Source organism: Somniosus microcephalus, chromosome 7, assembly GCF_052327205.1.
Source record: "Somniosus microcephalus isolate GS21.2 chromosome 7, FLI_Smic_1.0, whole genome shotgun sequence".
NCBI classification, from domain to species: Eukaryota; Metazoa; Chordata; class Chondrichthyes; order Squaliformes; family Somniosidae; genus Somniosus; species Somniosus microcephalus.
The window spans coordinates 117,841,778-117,863,088 of NC_140993.1; the positions used below are offsets into that span (position 1 = coordinate 117,841,778).

Here is a 21,311-nt window from a genome sequence, read left to right on the forward strand (position 1 = left end):
TCTCTTTCAAAATCCCTAAAAATATAATCTTTCCTCCCCAACTACCATACCCAAAGCTACCAACGTATTTGAAATTGAAAAACAGAGTCCAAACATCATACTCCGCTACAGTTTGCTAAACTTTAATGTGGGAGTTTTCCCAAAGTCTCCGGTTTCCAGCTGACTCGGATAAAGCTTTGGAGCAGCTCGAGGGGAATTGAAATCGCTGTTTATGCAACACAACATCGATAAAATATCGAAAATACCTTAGCAGCCACCACTTGCACCTGCTCTACTCCGACGATGCCACCTTCCACACTAGTGCTTACGACATGTCTTCCTTTTTCCTCAACCGAGGATTCCCCTCTACCGTGGTTGACACGGCCCTCGACCGTGTCCGTTCTACCTCCCGCACTTCTGCCCTCACCCCTGCCCCTCCCTCCCAGAACCACGATAGGATTCCCCTTGTCCTCACCTTTCACCCCACCAGCCTCCACATTCAATGGATCATCCTCCGCCATTTCCGCTACCTCCAAAGTGATCCCACCACCAAACGCATCTTCCCCTCCCCTCCCCTTTCAGCATTCCATAGGGACCGCTCCCTCCGAGATACCCTAGTCCACTCCTCTATCACCCCCAACAGCCCTTCCCTTGGCACCTTCCCGTGCAAGCGCAGGAGATGTAACACCTGCCCCTATACCTCCCCCCTTCCCACTGTCCAGGGCCCCAAACACCCCTTCCAGGTGAAACAGCAATTTACTTGTACTTCTTGCAATCTAGTATACTGTATTCGCTGCTCACGATGCGGTCTCCTCTACATTGGGGAGACCAAACGCAGATTGGGTGACCGCTTTGCGGAACACCTCCGTTCAGTACGTAAGGGTGACCCCGAGCTTCTGGTTGCCTGTCATTTTAATTCACCGCTCCATTCCCACTCGGACCTCACCGTCCTTGGCCTCTTGCATTGTTCCACGGAAGCTCAACGTAAACTCGAGGAACAGCACCTCATCTTCCGATTAGGCACTTTGCAGCCTTCCGGACTCAATACTGAGTTCAACAATTTCAGATCATAACCTCGGCCCCTATTACATTTTTACTTATATTTTTTTTCCACCCCTTTGTTTTGGGTCTTCCCTTCCCCCCCCCCTTTCCTTTTTTTTTCTCTCCCACACATGGCAGCTGTCTCTCATCCTGCCAGTACACTTCACACCTAATCGGAGCCGTCTTTTGTCTCCACTGTCCTATTACCATCTCGTCTGGTTTTGAATACCTCTTAATGTCTCTTTACTTTTTTTGTTCTATTGCAGCCCTGCCTTCGATCTATTTTATTTCCTTTCCAGTTTTGAAAAAGGGTTCACCCGAAACGTCGACTCTTAACTTCTCTCCACGGATGTTGCCTGGCCTGCTGAGTTTTTCCAGCATTTTCTGTTGTTATTTCAGATTTCCAGCATCTGCAGTATTTTGCTATCGTACCACTTGCACCTTTCTTGATAACAGGATCGATGTTCACGGCAACACTCGGATCCCCGCTATCTAGAGCAACATAAGGCTAGTTTTCCCCTTCTGTTTCGCCTCAAATCATCTACAACGGAGACATTGGCAAACTGGCCCATTCTACATTTTTAAAACGCCATAAAAACAGAAAGGAACGGGAAAACAACTAGGATTTTAGTGCAATCAAAATAGTTAAAATACCAAATGTCCCAAGCAGAACTTAAATTGGGGAACTTGGTCACAATTGTACTTAAATCAATGAAGCAGCCACTGCTTTTTATTCTGCTGGCATCTATGAATTGCAATACATGGAGTTTACAAAGTCGATGTTTTGCCTCATATATCCAATGTTCTTTCTTGAATGCGAGTTTGTTTACTCTACAGGCTTTTCTGCATCTAGACCAATTGCACAAAACACTTTTTTCAATATTCCAGAATCTGATCACTTATTTTGCAAGTACCGGGGTATAAAACTAGCAATTCCTAATGTGCTCTGAACTCGGCTCTTATTGCCGGAAGTGCAAAGGTATCCCGGCGCTTAACACTTGTTTAAGGTGCCGATGGATTGACAACTGAGGGCTCGGGGGGCGCTTCATTTCCTCATCCAGTCGTGAATGAAGAGTGGCCCCGGGGAGTTCTGCATACCTGGCCCGGCAACTGAAATTCATGTCTTAGCTCTGCAACCCAATAGATACAAATTCAACTTTCGGTGCCTCTGATCAGCGGCCTTACTGCAGATACCCACCCAGCCGGCTTTCATTACTGGTATCCAGAAAGTCGTGGCTGAGGTTGGCGATGACATTGTGGGACTCCGCGGACGCGCTCTTGCTATCTTTGGCTGACAGCAAGCTGTGCAACTTGTGGAGCTGTCGCTGCGTTCCAGCCGCCATTATCCCGGCTCGAGACACAACTCCAGCCGCCAGCACCGCGTTCTCAACACTCCCACTCCCGGGCCGCGGGGGAGGAGATGGGGGCGTGCACACTTCACATTGAGCAACATTGTTCCTATCGTGATTTTCTTACATACGCAGATGATAAATACCACTATTCTACTAGAATTAGAATTCTCATAAAAACAATTTCCGGCGATGTGACTGATTTATAACAATCAATTCCACGCAAATCCCCTCTTCCGCTTGGAATGGATCCTTCCATCTTATTCGCGCACCAGCGGTGATTGGCCGGCAAAGCGCGCGCAGCAGAGGTCAGCTGACGGATTCCGCGCGAAATCCAGTCTGCAGTTTTGGGGGAGAATCAATAAGGTAGGCATTGGTGAATGAGAAAATGTTACCGCTTAGAAGTAAATAATCTGCATTGTACTTGTAGTACTGTGGCGTTTGTGTTTGATGGGTTATGTTTGCACCCATAGTTGTCTAAATAAATTGAAATAGTAAACAAAAAATAGGAAATAGACAGCAGGTCAGTCGTCAGGCTTCTCTTTAGGCTAACAGATTAGTGGTAAATCCGAACGGAATTGGTTCTGTTCTTTTAAAAATCAAAATGTGTTTTTCCGACTTTATTCTAAAACGATTTCAAACAATTTTTTGGCAGGAAAACAAGTGAGGGACCCGAGTACAGCAAAAGTGATGTTGCTTTGATGATGTTTAACGTGCGAGATTTCATTTAAAATATTGTTTTGAATTTCTGATGGTAAATTTATCGCGTCTGCCAGATATTTTTACTTGTCTTGAAGTCTCCTCACCACCCCCCCCCCCTCCATCGCGAAAATAAGTAGGACGTTTACACAAGATGGTTACAGATGAAAACCATTCGGTCCATCTTTCTAATCCAGAAAGACCCTACTATCTACTTAATGTTAAATGATTCCATAGATTTTTCCTCCACAGCACTGTCCAGGAATCCATTCCATTAATTGATCACTCCTTGTGTAAAGCATCGCCTAAGATCAGTCCTAAAGTTGCCTTTTACTAATTTGAATCTGTTCCCACTTATCCTATTGTCACAGTTTATTTTAAATGAGTATTCAGGATTAGCCTTTTCTATACCCATAGCTATCTTGTACATCACTGTAAGATCACCACTGAGATGCTACTTTTCCACTCGGGAGCCCATGTTTCTCGACTCTTTCCTCAGAATTCTAGCACTGGGAATCCGCTTTGTGGGGCTTCTCTACAGAGCTTCGCTGTCTCCCTTGTTTCTCAACCACCAGAAGGGGAAGACCAAATTAGCTTTTTTATCATCACAACTCCAGACTACCTGTGAGCAACACTAGGAGAGATCTGCTATTTAAAAAAAAACATTTAAATTACTGATTTTAAGCAGCCTACAGATTACCTGTAATCAGAATCATTCTCCTTTAATAAAATCTCAGGGTTGTGAAAAAATATCGGCTTGCTATTACAGCTTGATCTTCCTGGAGGAGGAGAGAATAATGAGTGTACTGGAGTAACTATAAATAAGTATTTTCATAATTCTGCTTTTGGAAGAAATGGCGAGTTGGCGTGCCAGCAAGAAATGTGAGCTGTTGAAAGTTGCACATTCTTTCTTGTGAATATATCAATTAATTTTTTGCTATAAATGTCAAATTATTTAAATGTTTTAAGGCAAGGAATTTGTGTTATGAATGTTAGTAAAGTGATACTGGTATTTTGACTCTACTCCACATTAAAATCTGTCAAACATGTTTGAATGCATAGCTCAATGTTTATGTATTTTTTCCCATCCTAGTGCTAAAGATGTCGTCGCCAACATCTACACCTAGTCGTAAAGGAAGCAAGCGTGGAAGAGGCAGTAACCCTCCCACACGTAAGTCTTATTGTTCACCGCAGCATCCATGTACTTCAAGAGCTCTTGAAGCCTTTAGAATTTTGCTTTAAAGCCATTCTAGTTCATTGGGTACAAAATATTCTACTGAAATATTCACATTTTTGGACATTGTTTCTGTACAAAAATAGTTTTGTTGAATATTTTAGTTTTAATTAGATAAATACATGCGACCATTGAGATATTCTTAATTTTAAATGTCATCTAAAGAACTGAAATGCTATCCATCAAATATCCAGCCAGTTCACCATGTTCCCAGGCCTGCTCTGCCCTTCCCCCTCAAAATATGTTACTCAATATACTTAGTTCACTTCCATACAGATATTCACTTTAGTGATAATGCAGCAAATCCTATATCGTTACCAGCTGGACAAGAGTGGAAAAAGTTATTTGTTTCCAATAACTGACTACTCTAACATTTTAAGAGATTCAACTTAATAAACTATTCATCTTGTATTTACAGTGCAGCTGTATAAAACGTTTACAGATCTTAAAGAGGGCTGTCCAAACAAGTTTCAAGTTATGTCACTGCTGGTTTTAACTTGGAACAGCTTGCCTAATTGTTGTAGTTCATGTCCATATGAGACCAGAATTATGTTGTCACTTGCATTTAAAAAAATGTTCAACTTATGAAGACTAGAAAATGTGGTTAACACGTTAATAACAATAAGTCAACCTCTTGCAGCTCGTAGTGATGGAGTACAGTCTCCACCTTCACAAAGGCAGCGGATAGATGATTCAACATCCACTGGGGAGCTGCAGCCGATGCCAACTTCTCCAGCAGCAGATGTTCGGAGCCCACATGTGCAGGAGTCATCCTTCTTATCCAGCCCAGCACGGTCACGCCATTCAGGTTTGCTGTTTGTCATTTAGAGCGAACTCTGCAGCAATTCGGACATTTGCAAGCAGTGTAAACCACGTCCATAACAGCGACAGCATATATTTTACTCTCCTCCTAAATGGCTGTACTGAGTAGAGAACCATGTGAAGCGTACCAGGAAAACCAACCAGCTATTTTTTTTTGCACTAGGACAATCTTGCCTTAAATTGCCTCAGAATTTTTTTTAAGAGTGCCAGCTATGGCTCAGTTGGTAGCACACTTGCCTCTGAGTCAGAAGGTTGTGGGTTCAAGCCCCACTCCAGGGACTTGAGCACATAAATCTAGGCTGACACTCCAGTACAGTACTGAAGGAGTGCTGCACTGTCAGAGGTGCTGTCTTTCGGATGAGACGTTAAACCGAGGCCCCGTCTGCGCTCTCAGGTGGACGTAAAAGATCCCATGGCACTATTTCGAAGAAGAGCAGGAGAGTTGTCCCCAGTGTCCTGTCCAATATTTATCCCTCAACTAACATAACAAAAACAGATTATTTGGTCATGATCACATTGCTGTTTGTGGGAGCTTGCTGCACAAATTGGCTGCCGCATTTCCCACATTACAACAGTAACTCCACTTCAAAAGTACTTCATTGGCTGTAAAGTGCTTTGAGACGTCCGGTGGCCCTGAAAGGCGCTATATAAATGCAAGTCTTTCTTTCTTAAAGTGCTTTTCTGTTAAATGAGCAGTGCTGTATTGAGAAGTCTAGCACTAATCTATTTTTATTGCATTAACTCCAGTTTCTTGGTGCTTATCTTTAATGTTTCAGAATTCTTTTCAGCCTTTGCACTAGCTGCACCTAACATGTTAGAACTTCACCGATACCAGAATGTTATTTATATGTCTATATGTATTTCATCACATTTTCTTTTGTTGAAGTAACTGTCAAAATATTTTAATATTCCACAGCTGCCAGTGATTTTGACATAAGCTCTCCTTTGACCTATGGCACTCCCAGCTCTAGAGTGGAAGGTACACCTCGCAGTGGTGTGCGTGGTACACCTATACGCCAGCGTCCTGATCTTGGTTCTGCACGTAAGGCCCGCCAAGTTGACTTGCATGCAGACCAGGTAGGTACCTAATAGAAGCTATGTAGCTTAACCAGATTTTATGTGAATTCATGTATATTTTTTTTTTTTTTTTAAAGAAGTAAGTTTATTGTTATTGGCGGCTTTCATTTAAGAGTCTAATCTCTTATTTTCAGCCTTCAGCAGATGAGGTTGTGACCAGTGAGCAATCCCTTGGACAGAAGCTAGTAATCTGGGGAACAGATGTCAATGTGGCTGCATGCAAAGAAAAGTTTCAGGTAGGTTTCAGATAACTGGTTTATTTTTGCTGATCTATGTGGATCAAATTTTGTAAGTTAAAATGCTGTTTGGATTTGCTCTTTAAATACCTGTTTGGTTCTTCCCTTGTACATATTAGGAGGAAATTCTTAGTTATCCTCCACTTGCTGCAAAATAGCCCCCCCCACTTGCTGCAAAATAGCCCCCCCCAAGATGCATCAACATCTGTCGGACAAACCATGCTTGCACACACAAGTGAACACATCTTTTGGAGTTTGTAGATCACACTAAGAACTCGTTATTTTTCTGGACCACACAACTATACAGGTCAAATGATAAATCTGCCACAGCTGCCCTATTGTGATAAAATAAAGTTGTTGACAATATGTATGGACCTGTATTTTTTGTGGTATCTAATGCTGAAACTTGGGGTGTATTTTTTTTCAATTGTAAAGTAGGCCAGAATGAGCTGGCAGTATTAAGCAAGTGTTGAGAGATGTGGTTTCTATAATGTTCTAGAAGAGAAAGTAATCCTTGTACCATTTCCTTTCAGAGGTTCCTTCAGCGCTTTATTGACCCTTCTGCTAAAGAAGAGGAAATTACAGGCCTGGATCTCAATGAACCACTTTACATGCAACGACTTGAGGAGGTAATGCATATCTTGACCCCATCTGTATTTTTGCTAATTGTCTCTCTCTTGTGTAAGCATTCCAGCGTTGAAGAAAATTTAACCATGTGCTTTTATTATAGATGAATTTGGTGGGAGAGCCGTTTCTAAATGTGAACGCTTCTCATTTGAGAACATTTGACTCTGAATTGTACAGACAGTTGATTTGTTACCCACAGGTAGTGTAATACAATAAATAATTGCTTCATAATCACAAGTTTTGAAAGAAAATTGAAATTTTAAAAATGTTAAACAGTGCTTTGATGCTAAACAGATCCTTTTTTAATGTATAGGAAGTGATTCCTACTTTTGACATGGCTGTCAATGAACTTTTTTTTGAGCGTTTCCCTGACTCTATACTGGAGCATCAGATCCAAGTTCGGCCATACAATGCTTTGAGAACCAAAAATATGAGAAGTCTGAATCCAGAAGGTAGAGTATTGGTGCTGGAATAAAGGAAGCTAGTTTTAGTTGGTAAATACGTTTTATGATATATTGCATATTAGCACTAACTGTTGAGCGAGTTAAGATTTTTCTGAGCCACCTGTAGTAATGCTGTGTTTGTTAGTTCAGAGTATTTTTTCCTTTTTAAAAGGAGTTTAAGGTGAATAATTATTGTTTTGCATTTTTCCTTATACTGTAGATATTGATCAGTTGATCACAGTCTGTGGCATGGTGATCAGGTCTTCTCAACTGATTCCTGAAATGCAAGAGGCATTTTTCAGCTGCCAAGTGTGTGCTTTCTGCGCAAGGGTGGAGGTTGACCGTGGCCGGATCGCTGAGCCATCTGTGTGCAAGAACTGCAACACCACACACAGCATGGCTCTAATCCACAACCGTTCAATATTTTCAGACAAACAGATGGTAAGTTTTTCTTCAGCAATACAAGCATCTCTCAATACATTTGTACAGTTAATTCTAAATAACTGTGGATTGCAACAAAATAATTTCCCCCCTAACAGCAAAGCAATGCTTTAATAATCAATTATCTAATACTTGATACAGTTTTAATACTTCAAATACTTTACAAGGGTCAACACAATATGATGAAAATAATTGAGTTGGCACTTTACCCTGTGCTTTACTATGGAGTGATCCAAACTGTTCACCATGACACCCATGTGATAAGTGCATAAACTTGACTGCCATCAGGAGAGGTGCTGAACAAGAGGCTGCATACTTCCTCACAGAGCTAGTCACCTCGGGCTGCTCATCATATACTTAACAAATGGCTCAAGATAGGTGGTAGTCTGGGAGCAGGTTACACCATAGTGTATAGCGTGGAGGAGCCTCTGACGGGGAAGTAAAATAAACTTTAAAAGTGGGTTCAATCTAGGGAGGAACGATAAGATAAAACAAGGATTTTTTTTGATTGAAACTAGAATCTGATGACAATATGGTGAACCTGAATTTTAAGGTACCCCTGTACTAAAAGTTTTTATCTTTTGGAAAAACGTGATTACATTTGAAGTGCCCTTGTGTAATTCAAATGCACCATGTGGATTTACTCGAGAAATACAGCAGAATCTGCACTTGTTGGTCTAAAAATGAACGGAATCACAACTAGTTTAACCTTTTTTATAATCTTGCAGGTTAAGTTGCAGGAGTCCCCTGAAGATATGCCCGCAGGACAGACACCACATACAGTTATACTGTTCGCTCACAATGATCTGGTGGATAAAGTACAGCCTGGTGATCGAGTGAATGTCACAGGTAAATCCTACACTGATTAAACATAATGGAACATAATTTTGTTTTAAGGAGGAACAAAGGAAAGGTAAATTAATTTTAAGATTTTCTTTTTTTTTTTAACTTAACTCTCAGATGGTTGATGTCTGATTTTTAGACGAGGTGGAGGATTGTTTATGTGTAAAGTTGTTTTGTCCAGGCATCTACAGAGCTGTTCCCATCCGAGTAAATCCAAGAGTAAGTAACGTGAAATCAGTGTACAAGACTCACATTGATGTCATTCACTTTCGCAAAACTGATGAGAAACGACTTCACGGTCTTGATGAAAAGGAACAGAAACTGTTCACAGAGGAACGTGCAGACATGCTGAAAGACCTCTCTAAGAAGCCTGATATCTATGAACGACTTTCTGCTGCTCTGGCTCCTAGTATTTATGAGCATGAAGATATCAAAAAGGTACACATCTTTACAATTTCCTGTATAGGACATGTATGCCTATATTTATTAAACGTCATGTGTGTTTGTGTGTAAATCACGGTAGAACCTTCTCCATACATCTACTTCTCGGGTATGCTTACCAAAAGTGCATCTTTAACGTGCGTGTGATCACTTCAGAAAAAACAATTGTTAGTTTCTGTGTTCTAAACAATATCAATATATATATAGATATATTCCTTTTAATAAGCTCGGAAGAGTTTCCATGCTACAATTCCATTTTCTCTCCTCTTTCCCACTTTGCCCCTTTCCCACACAACCATCCAAATTTGAAAAACACGTAGGCAAACTGCTCCTACCACTTGTACAACTCCTAGAGCCATGTTATAATACAGATAGACTATTCTTTATCCGAAAACCTCGGGACCAGCCGTGTTTCGGTTTTAGGAAAATTTCGGATTTCGGAAGGTGCGCGAAAACACTTCGGTTTTTAGAGGTAATTCGGTTTTCGGGAGTGCGGATAAAGGATACACTATCCCTTATCCGAAAGGGTGGGATAAATAACGACTAAATACTGTAGTTACAGGGATAAATACTGTAGTACAGTTTATTTGTAAGGAAAACATTCAGTAAAACTTCAAACATGTACAGGTACAAACTAAGCTAAATACCTGTACATAAACATGCAATAAAGGTACATTACATCTGGCTTGAGGATCTTGGAGAAGATGGTACATCAGTGTTGTCATCATTGTCATCAGGTTGGAGCTGGACATCTGAAGATGGGCCAGGACCAGGATTCTCAAGTGATGAAGCATGACTACGACAGACGGCCTTTTTAAAGACTTCTTCCAGTGTCATCTGTCTCATTAACATTGGTTTCTGTCTAAGCAGTCTCTCTTTAATTGAGTAAACTTGCATAATCTCTTGCTCACTGATAAATGCACGTTTTTCAAGGCCAGCAATTAACTGATCACACATTGTCACCATATCGTCTATGGGGATTTTTTCACCTGTGTTCACAATGTCATCATCATCATCACTACTGTCCTCATGCTTGTCTTTATTTAACACCATTTCAGCAATTTCCCCATCACTCAATGAATTCACAACAGGTGCATCATTGTCAATGTTCAGCACTTCTTCGATGTCAGCTTCCTCTAACGTATTTACACTTTCGGATGATAAACCTTTGGCGTAAGTGAGGAGGTTTGATATCATCATCTTCTCCTGACTGACAGGAAATCCTTCAAACTCGTCATCTGCAGGTCCATCTTCATGAAACATCGTTGAAGGCCAAAGTCTGTGCCAAGCATTTGTTAATGTTGGTTTGTCAACATCGTTCCAAGCATTAACAACTGCGTAAATGGCATCCTTAACATTGAACTCTTTCAGGAAGCTTTGGATTCCTTCGCCTCTGTTGATTGCATCAAGCATAGAGTTCAAAAAAACGTCTTTATACTTGCTCTTCATGGAGCGTAAAATTCCTTGGTCACAAGGCTGTATTAAAGATGTCACATTAGGGGGAAAGTTAATGCCGAAAACATAACTTTTCACAAGAAGTTCAGGAGGGGGATGTGCGGAGCAGTTGTCCAGGAACAATAAAATTTTGCAGTTTTCTTCCAGTCCAACTTGCCTGCAATGAGCTCGTGTCGCTGGTACGAAGTGGTTATTGAACCAGTGAGAAAATATTCCTCTGGTTACCCATGCTTTCCTGCTCGCATAATAATGCACAGGTAAATTGCATACACCTTTCAAACATCTCGGATGTTGGCTTTTTCCAATCACTACCAACTTTAACTTGTGTGTGCCTGCAGCATTGGCACACCCAAGAACAGTCAACCTGTCCTTAGCGTCCTTAAAACCTGCTGGTACACTCTCATCAGCCGTTGATGGTTTTTCTAGGAACGTAGCGCCAGAACAGAGCTGTTTCATCAGCATTGTAAATTTGTTCAGGACCGAGGTTTTCATCAGATATTATTTTTGCAAACTCATCTATGTAATTTTCAGCTGCTTCATGATCAGCAGAAGCTTTTTCACCACAGATTTTCAGATATTTTATACCATGACGCTTCTTAAATTTATGCAGCCAACCTTCTGAATATTCACACTCAACTTCAATGTTCAGTTCTTCATGGTATATTCTAGCTTGCTTCATGACCATCAAACCAGTCAGTGGCACACGTTCACCTCTGCGTTGTCGAATCTACTCAATCAGCACACGGTCAAGATCTTCATTTTTTGCCCTATGCAATGTTTTCCTAATTTTCATTAGTTTATGGTCATCACTGTCAGTGTAAAATTTCAACAACTTTTTCTGTTTCTTTATTAAGTCATATACGGTGGTACTTCCCACACCATATTCTTCAGTAAGATGTCGCACAGACACACCACGATCAAGCTTCTGCAATAACTCCACTTTCTGCGATATCGATAATGAGCGATGCTTCCTTCTCTGCTTCTCACTGTTACCCATTGGGTTATCTGCAGCTCTTTTTAGCATTTTCACAAATTGTTAAAAGCCAGCAAATATCTAAGAGAGCAGCAAATATCACACACAGCAGCATAACACCTGCGTGGGTCAAGCATCGGCAGCGTCGGGTCATGCTTTGCGCCACTTTCGGCTTTCAGAGGTTTTCTGGTTTCGGATGTGCGGATAAAGGCTGGTACACTATCTCTTATCCGAAATGGGGTGGGGGTCGGCGGGGGTGGGGTACGGCGGGGGGGTGGGGGTCGGCGGGGGTCGTGGTCGTGCGCATTTCGATTTTCAGAAGTCATGCTTTGCTCCACTTTCGGCTTTCAGAGGTTTTCTGGTTTCGGATGTGCGGATAAAGGCTGGTACACTTACGCTGAGCGATTTCGGTTTTCAGAAGTGCGGAAAAATGCTACACTATCCCTTATCCGGCTAGGCCTGTAAGTCGTGCGCCACTCTGGTCATGTCGTGCGCACGACTTACGCTGACCGAAAAAACCTTCGGTTTTTAGAGGGTTTCGGTTTTCGGAAGTCCGGATAAAGGGTAGTCTACCTGTATTGGCAAACAGCAACTCAAGGTTAGTTTTTTTTATACAATGAGTAATATCTCCTTTTACTATGAAATATTCAAAACCTTCACTCTATCTCCCAGTAAGGCTTAGAATCATAGAATGGTTACAGCACAGAAGGAGGCCATTTGGCCCGTCGAGCCCATGCCGCCTCTCTGCAAGAGCACTTCAGCTAGTTCCACTGCCCTGCCCTTTCCCCATAGCCCTGCAAAGTTTTTTCCTTCACGTACATATCCAATTCTCTTTTGAAAGCCAGGATTGAATTTGCTTCCACCACTCTTTCAGGCAGTGCATTCCAGATCCTAACCACTCGCTGCGTTAAAAAGTTTTTCCCCATGTTGCCTTTGGTTCTTCTGCCAATCACCTTGAATCTGTGTCCTCTGGCTCTCGACCCTTCTGCCAATGGGAACATTTTCTCTCTACTCTGTCTAGACCCCTCATGATTTTGAACACCTATCAAATCTCCTCTACTCTAAGGAGAACATCCCCAGCTTCTCCAGGCTATCCACATAACTGACGTCCCTCATCCCTGGAACCATTCTTGTAAATCTTTTCTGTACCCTTTCTAAGACCTTCACACCCTTGCTAAAGTGGACAATTGAACACAATACTCCAGTTGAGGTAGAAACAGTGTTCTATAAAGGTTCATCATAACTTGCTTTTGTACTCGATGCGTCTATTTATGAAGCCCAAGATCCCGTATACTTTTTTAACCGCTTTCTCAACCTGCCCTGCTACCTTTAACAATTTGTGCACATATACCCCCAGGTCTCTCTGTTCATGCATCCCCTTTAGAATTGTACCCTTTACTTTATATTGCCTCTCTTTCTTCCTACCAAAATGTATCACTTCACACTTTTCTGCGTTAAATTTCATCTGCCACATGTCCGTCCATTCCACCAGCCTGTTCTCTTGAAGTCTATCACAATTCTCCTCATTGTTCACTATACTTCCAAGTTTTGTGTCATCTGCAAATTTTGAAATTGTGCCCTGTACACCCAAGCCCAGGTCATTAATATATATCAAGAAAGGCAGTGGTCCTAGTACCGACCTGGGGAACACCACTGTATACCTTCCTCCAGTCCGATAAACAACCGTTCACCACTACTCTGTTTCCTTTCATTTAGCCAATTTTATATCCATGCTGCCACTGTCCCATTTATTCCATGGGTTTCAACTTTGTTGGCAAGCCTATTATGTGGCACTTTATCAAAAGCTTTTTGGAAGTCCATGTACACCACATCAACTGCATTGCCCTCCTCACCCCTCTTACTTCATCAAAAAACTCAATCAAGTTAGTTAAACACAATTTGCCTTTAACAAATCCGTGCTGGCTTTGCTTAATTAATCCACACTTGTCCGAGTGACTGTTAATTTTATCCCGGATTATCATTTCTAAAAGCTTTCCCACTACCGAGGTTAAACTGACTGGTCTGTAGTTGCTGGGTTTATTCTTGCACCCTTTTTTGAACAAGGGTGTAACATTTGCAATTCTCCAGTCCTTTGGCACCACCCCCATATCTAAGGAGGATTGGAAGAGGCCAGCCTTTCCAGTATCTCCTCCTTAATCAATTTTTATCCCATTCAGTATCTCAACTACTTCCTTTTTCACTATGACTTTGGTAGCATCTTCTTCCTTGGTGAAGACAGATGCAAAGTACTCATTTAGTATGCCCTCTGCCTCCATGCATAGGTCTCCTTTTTGGTCCCTAATTGGCCCCACCCCTCTTACTACCTGTTTGCTAATTATATGCCTATAGAAGACTTTTGGATTCCCTTTTATGTTAGCTGCCAATCTATTCTCATATTCTCTCTTTGCCCCTCTTATTTCCTTTTTCACTTCCCCTCTGAACTTTATATTCAGCCTGGTTTTCACTTATATTCTCAACCTGACATCTGTCATACGCCCCCTTTTTCTGCCTCACCTTACTCTTTCTTTCATCATCCAGGGAGCTCTGACTTTGGTTGCCCTACCTTTCCCCTCTCATGGGAATATACCTCGACTGTACCTGAACCATCTCCTCTTTAAAGGCAGCCCATTGTTCCATTACAGTTTTGCCTGCCAGTCTTTGATTCTAGTTTACCCGGGCCAGATCCATTCTCAACCCACTGAAATTGGCCTTCCTCCAATTAAGTATTTTTACTCTAGATTGCTCCCTGTCCTTTTCCATAGCTAATCTAAACCTTATCATACTATGATCACTGTTCCCTAAATGTTCCCCTACTGACATTTGCTCCACTTGACCTACCTCATTCCCCAGAACCAGAGCCAGCAATGCCTCCTTCCTCATTGGGCCAGAAACGTACTGATCAAGAAAGTTCTCCTGAACACACTTCAGAAATTCTTCCCCTCTCTGCCCTTTACACTATTACTATCCCAGTCTCTATTAGGATAATTGAAGTCCCCCATTATCACTACTCTATAGTTTTTGCACCTCTCTGTAATTTCCCTGCAAATGTGCTCCTCTATATCCTTCCCACTAGTTGGTGGTCTATAGAATAAACCTAGTAGTGTCGTGTAATGGCACTAGGTTAGGACATTGCCATGTTGGGAATCATGGCATGTATGTTTCCAATTATTCCATGGCACAATGCACCAGTATACCAACAGGTTCCAGAATTGTTCCACCACCTGATTATATTTTATACCTGTGGACGCTCTCTTTACTCTTGAAACATGATACCAACATATACGGTTACTTAAATTATCATGAGCATTTCCTTGTAAACAGCAATGTGCATCTAGTGATAGCTTCATGTCAAAATTAAATTTTGTGACTTTTTCTTTGAATTTTGTACCAGGGTATCTTGCTGCAGTTGTTTGGTGGCACACGCAAAGACTTCAGTCACACTGGTCGTGGCAATTTCCGTGCAGAGGTCAACATCCTTCTTTGTGGTGATCCTGGTACCAGTAAATCTCAATTGCTGCAGTATGTGTACAACCTGGTGCCCAGAGGTCAGTACACCTCTGGTAAAGGCTCCAGCGCTGTAGGTCTTACTGCTTATGTGACGAAGGATCCGGAGACGAGGCAGCTGGTCTTGCAGACTGGTGCCCTTGTTCTCAGTGATAACGGCATCTGTTGCATTGATGAGTTTGACAAAATGAGCGATAGCACAAGATCTGTGTTGCATGAAGTTATGGAGCAGCAAACTCTTTCCATTGCTAAGGTAGGAATTGTATAAAGCCCCTCCAATGTTTTTACAGTTACGTTTAAAATTAACATTCAGAAATGGAAGTAAATACATAAACTGCATGCTAAACCTGAGGTCTGAGTTCACAAGATTTCTATATTTTTCTGTATTGCTTGCGCCTTATTTCTGTTACTTTATATACTAAAAATGTCAATGATGCTTTTTTCTTTTGGGTGATTGCTGCTGTCAACCTCCAGACAAGTTTGGAAACCATTGTACACACTTTTGATTAATTTTGCATCAAGTTATGCTGCAGGTGAACTTTTGAGGGGGAGCAGAAATCTTTTTTAATAATGCCCATAATTCTGTATATTTTAGGCTGGAATTATCTGTCAGCTGAATGCCCGCACATCTGTCCTGGCAGCTGCAAACCCAGTGGAGTCGCAGTGGAACCCCAAAAAGACAACCATAGAAAACATCCAGCTTCCACATACACTACTGTCCAGGTAGGGTAAACTATTCAGATGTTCTCACAATCAAGATCTAAACCCTATTAACAACCTCTAGTGTTCCCAGAAGTCTGTCCTGGAATAATCTAATTTATTCTGTGCTGTTGACTTACTATTGAGCACACTTGTAAAATTATTTATTGGTCATTTTTGCAGGTTTGACTTGATATTCCTTATGTTGGACCCACAAGATGAAGCTTATGATCGACGTCTTGCCCACCACTTGGTTTCACTTTATTATCAAAGTGAAGAGGAAATGGAAGAAGAATACCTGGACATGGCAGTGCTGAGGGATTACATTGCCTATGGCCGCACTTATGTCCACCCTAGACTTAGTGAAGAAGCCAGTCAATCACTGATTGAGGTGAGAACTCAGTACTTGGTGATATTTTAAAGTATTTATAAGATTTTTACACCACCTCACTAAATACTACTTGTGCTTTTTCCCCCCTTTCATGTTAAAGGCTTATGTAGACATGAGAAAAATTGGTAGTGGCAGAGGTATGGTGTCCGCTTACCCCCGACAACTGGAGTCACTGATACGTCTGGCAGAAGCTTATGCCAAAGTGCGTTTTTCTGACAAAGTGGAAAATCTAGATGTAGAAGAGGCAAAGCGCCTTCACCGTGAAGCTCTGAAACAGTCTGCCACTGATCCAAGGACTGGAATCGTAGATATATCTATCCTTACTACAGGTAATCAGTTAAATGAATATTGCTTTCATTTTTGGTGTCGAGTCTAGGAAAAGGGAATTTTTGGAAGTTAGGAATGTTGCCAAGTATCTTGTATAAAAATTTGGAGGTTTTAGTCGTACAAGTATGTGTAATGACTGGATTGCACAATTTACTGTAAATATATATGTAGTAGTACTAGTTTTGCAAAGCTAATTGGACAGGACGTGCAATTGGATGGTGCAGTGCTGTCCATTCACCCTTTGAGACCTAGATTTTAATCCAATCCAGACTAATGGGCAGAAACATTTCTCACTGCTGATTGTAAGGTGATAAGGTTTGGTTAAAAAGTACTTGCATTTATATAGTGCTTTTAACAACCTCTGGATGTCCCAAAACACTTTACAGCTAATCAAGTACTTCTAAAGTATTGTCGCTGTTGTAATTTAGAAAACACGATAGCTAAATTTGTGCACAAGGTCCCACAAAGAGCAATGTGATAATGACCAGGTGGTGTTGATTGAGGGATAAATATTGACCAGGCCACCGGAAAGAACTCCCCTGCTCTTCTTCGAAAGAGTGCCATGGGAATTTCATGTCCACCTGACAGGGCAGATGGGGGGCACAGTTTAACGTCTTATCTGAAAGATGGCACCTCCCAACAGTACAGCACTCCCTCAGTATTGCACTGGAGTGTCGACGTAGATTAGTACAGTCTCACCATTTCCTTGTGGTCATGTGCATACTACAAAAATGCTGTAAATTTGGCACTGACAGTCTCATTTGGAGAAGTCATGATGTTTGGTTTGTAAAATTTAAGTGTTGCACTGATCCATAGGGGTTGTTTTTCTGAGATTGAAGTTCCAGTGCATTATTTGTACAAAATGGAGGGATCTTTATCGCTGATTGTGCTACATTGGACCTTGGAAAGTTTAATGCTGACACTGAATTGTGGAAACATTCCATTACCCAGCACGAACATTCTCACCTTGGTAAGCAGCACACAGACTAGGTAGAACTACGTGTCCAGCTTCAAAGGATAGAGTTAGTAATGTATCTTAACAGTGAATTTGAAAATTTTGTGGCTTAATTTGTTTCAGGAATGAGTGCCACTGCTCGTAAACGCAAGGAGGAATTAGCTCAAGCTTTGAAGAAGCTCATACAGTCTAAAGGCAAAACTCCAGCTATGAAATACCAGCAGCTTTTGGATGATCTGAGATGTCAGTCGGATGTTGTAAGTTAGTTTTTTTATCTTGAGTAGAAAAGTTTGAAATTTTAGAATATCCTATGTGTGAAATGGGAGTTCTTGCGGCTCTCATTGTGTTACTTTTTTCTCTCCCTCTTTTTCTTTGTTTCTTTCTCTTTCTGCTCTATGGTATTGTTTGACTCCATTCTAATAACATTGGAACTAGTATGCATGTTTATACCTGTTATTCGCCAGAAGGTGGATTCCTATCTTTCGCAAGTGACCTTTTGTGGAAAGACAGGAGTCTCCCTAGTTAAAAAGAAAAATAATTGGCAGAGGCCTAGTAATGTCTAAAGTCATACAGCAAGAATGGCTTGTGCTACAATACACCAAGCAGGCCAATTGCATTTACACCAAAAGACCTATTTTTGTTAATCTACATATGCAAATTGTCTAATTAGCATTTTTTAATCTTAGGCTATTACCAAGGATATGTTTGAAGAGGCACTCCGAGCTCTGGCAGATGAAGACTTCTTAACTGTGACTGGGAAAACTGTTCGACTGCTTTAAAAACAATAGTACTAAGAACTTAAAATCAGTAATGCTTACTTCTGATCTTGGTTACTGAAACTGTTTTGCTATTTGGCAGATGTACTTTACATTATTTTGCTTAATTATCCTATAGCTTTGTTTTTGCTTTTGTGTTGCCAAGCTTAAGGTAATATCTCTTAGCATATTCAAAACCAAGGCAATCAGCTAACACTACTGCCAGAGTTGTAAATAACAGGTTAAAATTTTACACTTTTCATGTATTATGCCATTTTAGAGACTAAGAAAATGAAATAATGTTGATGAAGTAGTGTAAAATTATTGATTTGTGCTATCATTAAAAGTTTGCATTAACTGCTTTTACTGTGAAGTTTGTTTGACATGGAGATGGAACCTCTCCACTTTCCAGAATGGAAGACAGAAAACTTCCAAGTAAATTGGATTTGTATCAATGTTAGATTTTAAGCTTGAGCCTAATACACAAGATCATTAAAATCCCAAACCTTTACTAATTGTGTCACGTAAATTTGATGTTCCTGCCACCTGATAGAATTGAGAGACAGAGCACAGACAATTTGTCAAACTTGATTTTTGGGCTGTTGACAATTGCAGCAAAGCCTGTTGTTGGCAGAGAGATGAGTAACACGAGTAAAATGGATTAGAGCCAGCAGCCACTCCTTGCTGCATTAGAAATATGAGTAAGCTTTCAAACCTGAAAGCCTAGATTTTCTGATATTAGCAAGTTTTGGACCAACTCAAATGGACGTGTGTTCTTCGCACCAGTTTTTCATGAGGAGCTTATTAGCATAGTTACATATGCAACTTTAGACATGTATACAGATTATGCCAGCATGGAGAGCGTGGAAAATTACAAGCAAATGAAATTTAATGGGAATAGGACAATTAAAGGAAAGTGTCACTGGAGATTGACAACATTCTGCAGATCCTCAAAAGGCATCACAACTGATGAGTGGCTTTTTGCCAAGGCTGATAGGGTACAGGACTAAGAAGTTACTGGCAAAAACAAAAGGAATGGAATCTATAGGTATGAGTCTGCAGGATAATGATGGTGCAGTGCAGCCCAGCACCTAACCCCCATTGATGAAGGCCCAGAACTGCTTGAAGTGGTTCCAAAGTTACTGGTCTTTTGGGCCATTCCTGTAGGCGAGTATTCCTGCATGCCTGCAGCGAATTGGAAGCAGATTAGAGGCTCCACCTCAGTGTTCCTTTTTACCAACCCTGTGCTGCATGGTAGCTTTAAGTGGCCTTGCAGTTGATGCACTGACCTGCATCTAGCATTATACAGTCCCAGAGCTTTAGAAAAAAGTTCCCTATGGTCACTGCTAGTTCGATGTGCCAGAGCCCCTAGAAATAATTGGTTGCATCTTGGAGGGTGTGGCCAATTAGGATACATTGGTTGCATAGCCTGGGATAGCTTCCTCCAGGCAATGCCATTGAAAGTAAGATTTACTGTGATCAATACTTCCTTGGAAGCACCCTGACTATTGTTAGTCAGGTATTTACATATCTGTGGGTCTGCTGTCCCTTTGTATGCAGTGATCATCTACCAAAGTGAAGTGTGCTTACATCTCTGCAGATGTGGATGCTTACAGAGCATCTCTTAACGCAACCAAGCCTTTCGTGCGAACTGGCATAAAGGCTCATGAGAGCCTAAGCAGCAGGCAGCAACAACTTGCATTTACATAGTGCCTTTAACATAGAAAAACGTTTTACAGGTGTGTTATTAAACAAAAAGGAAAAAATGAAACACAGTAAACAAATAGATTGGCATGTGACTGACTTTTTTTATTATGGTGTCCTTTCCATTTGTTCCAGTCTCTACTGCCACCCAGCAACCCTGGATACCCATTTCAAATGGGTGTGATTTAGGTTAAACATGCTGTATGCTTGAATGGTGGAAATGGTGCGCAGGATGGACATGTTCTAAATTTGTATTAAATGAAATGCCAGCCTAGTTAAGGCAGGCACTGCTGCTGGTCTCACGCGCTGGAAACATGTTCGTGTATATAATGTGGGCAGAGTTCCAGCGGGGCAGGACTGCTGCCCAATTTACATCTCAACAATCCGTGAGTGGAATAAGAAAATCCACACTGAACAGTGCTACAAACTAGTGACACCTGCGCCATTGGTTTAATGAAAATAGGAAAAACGGTATTTGTAATCTTCAAACCAGCCATTTCAATATAGTTATATTTGCTTGTAACACTACATAATCAAGATTTTTTGACTAGGCACTTACACGTTTTAACCAGGAGACCACATTTTAAATCCCACCCTTAACAATCGCCACATCTGAGTTTCTACTACTTTCTCTGGAGTTGGAATACGAGTGATCTTTTCCCTAACTTTCAGGTGTAAGCCTCTTGATAGATCAGCTTAGATGGTATCTGGAAATGTACTCTTACGTTTTACATTCACAAACTTCACAAATTTGTTGAATCTCAAAATGGGCAGAACAATGGATTTTTAAAAATTCATTCATGGGATGTGGGTGTTGCTGGCAAGGCCAGCATGTATTGCCCATTCCCTAATTGCCCTTGAGAAGGTGGTGGTGAGCTGCCTCTTAAACCGCTGCAGTCCATGTGGTGAAGGTACTCCCGCAGTGCTGTTAAGTAGGGAGTTCCAGGATTTTGACCCAGCGACAATGAAGGAACAGGATGGTGTGTGACTTGGAGGTGATGGTGTCCCCATGCACCTGCTGCCCTTGTCCTTCTAGGCAGTAGATGTCACTTGTTTGGGAGGTGCTGTTGAAGGAGCCTTGATGAGTTGCTGCAGTGCATCTTGTAGATGGTACACACTGCAGACATGGTGCGCCGGTGGTAGAGGGAGTGAAAGGTATGATTCTGTGAGTATGACTAATCTGTGGGACAGCTCTCCCAATTTTAGTACAAATCTCCAGATGTTAGTTAGGAGGATCTTGCAGGGTCGACTGGGCTGCTTGTGCCTTTGTCCGAATCCGGTGCCTCGGTCAATGCCAGGTCGTATGGTTTTATTCT

At 41.4% G+C, this 21,311-nt stretch overlaps 2 protein-coding genes across 3 annotated transcripts in view; one reads left to right on the top strand and one right to left on the bottom strand.

Moving 5' to 3' along the window:
- prkdc (protein kinase, DNA-activated, catalytic subunit) overlaps nucleotides 1–2,446 on the bottom strand; it is a 300,538-nt gene extending 298,092 nt beyond the window's left edge. The window contains 1 exon segment of the mRNA XM_085992889.1: nucleotides 2,219–2,446. Within this exon segment, the coding sequence (XP_085849015.1) occupies nucleotides 2,219–2,363 (145 nt within the window). The 5' untranslated portion in view covers nucleotides 2,364–2,446.
- mcm4 (minichromosome maintenance complex component 4) lies at nucleotides 2,328–18,648 on the top strand. Of its 2 annotated transcripts, none has more exons than XM_085992888.1 (17): nucleotides 2,328–2,735; nucleotides 4,162–4,239; nucleotides 4,943–5,110; nucleotides 6,041–6,201; nucleotides 6,336–6,437; nucleotides 6,971–7,066; nucleotides 7,168–7,263; nucleotides 7,378–7,516; nucleotides 7,728–7,948; nucleotides 8,677–8,797; nucleotides 8,973–9,229; nucleotides 15,052–15,417; nucleotides 15,760–15,887; nucleotides 16,047–16,254; nucleotides 16,355–16,583; nucleotides 17,660–17,793; nucleotides 18,223–18,648. In XM_085992888.1, the coding sequence occupies exons 2-17, from the start codon at nucleotides 4,170–4,172 to the stop codon at nucleotides 18,313–18,315; spliced, it is 2,589 nt and encodes an 862-aa protein (XP_085849014.1). In that variant the 5' UTR covers nucleotides 2,328–2,735; nucleotides 4,162–4,169; the 3' UTR covers nucleotides 18,316–18,648. The 2 variants fall into 2 exon arrangements, with proteins under 2 accessions (XP_085849014.1, XP_085849013.1); XM_085992887.1 differs by lacking the exon at nucleotides 2,328–2,735 and adding an exon at nucleotides 3,247–3,950.
- The last annotated feature ends 2,663 nt before the right edge of the window (nucleotides 18,649–21,311 follow it).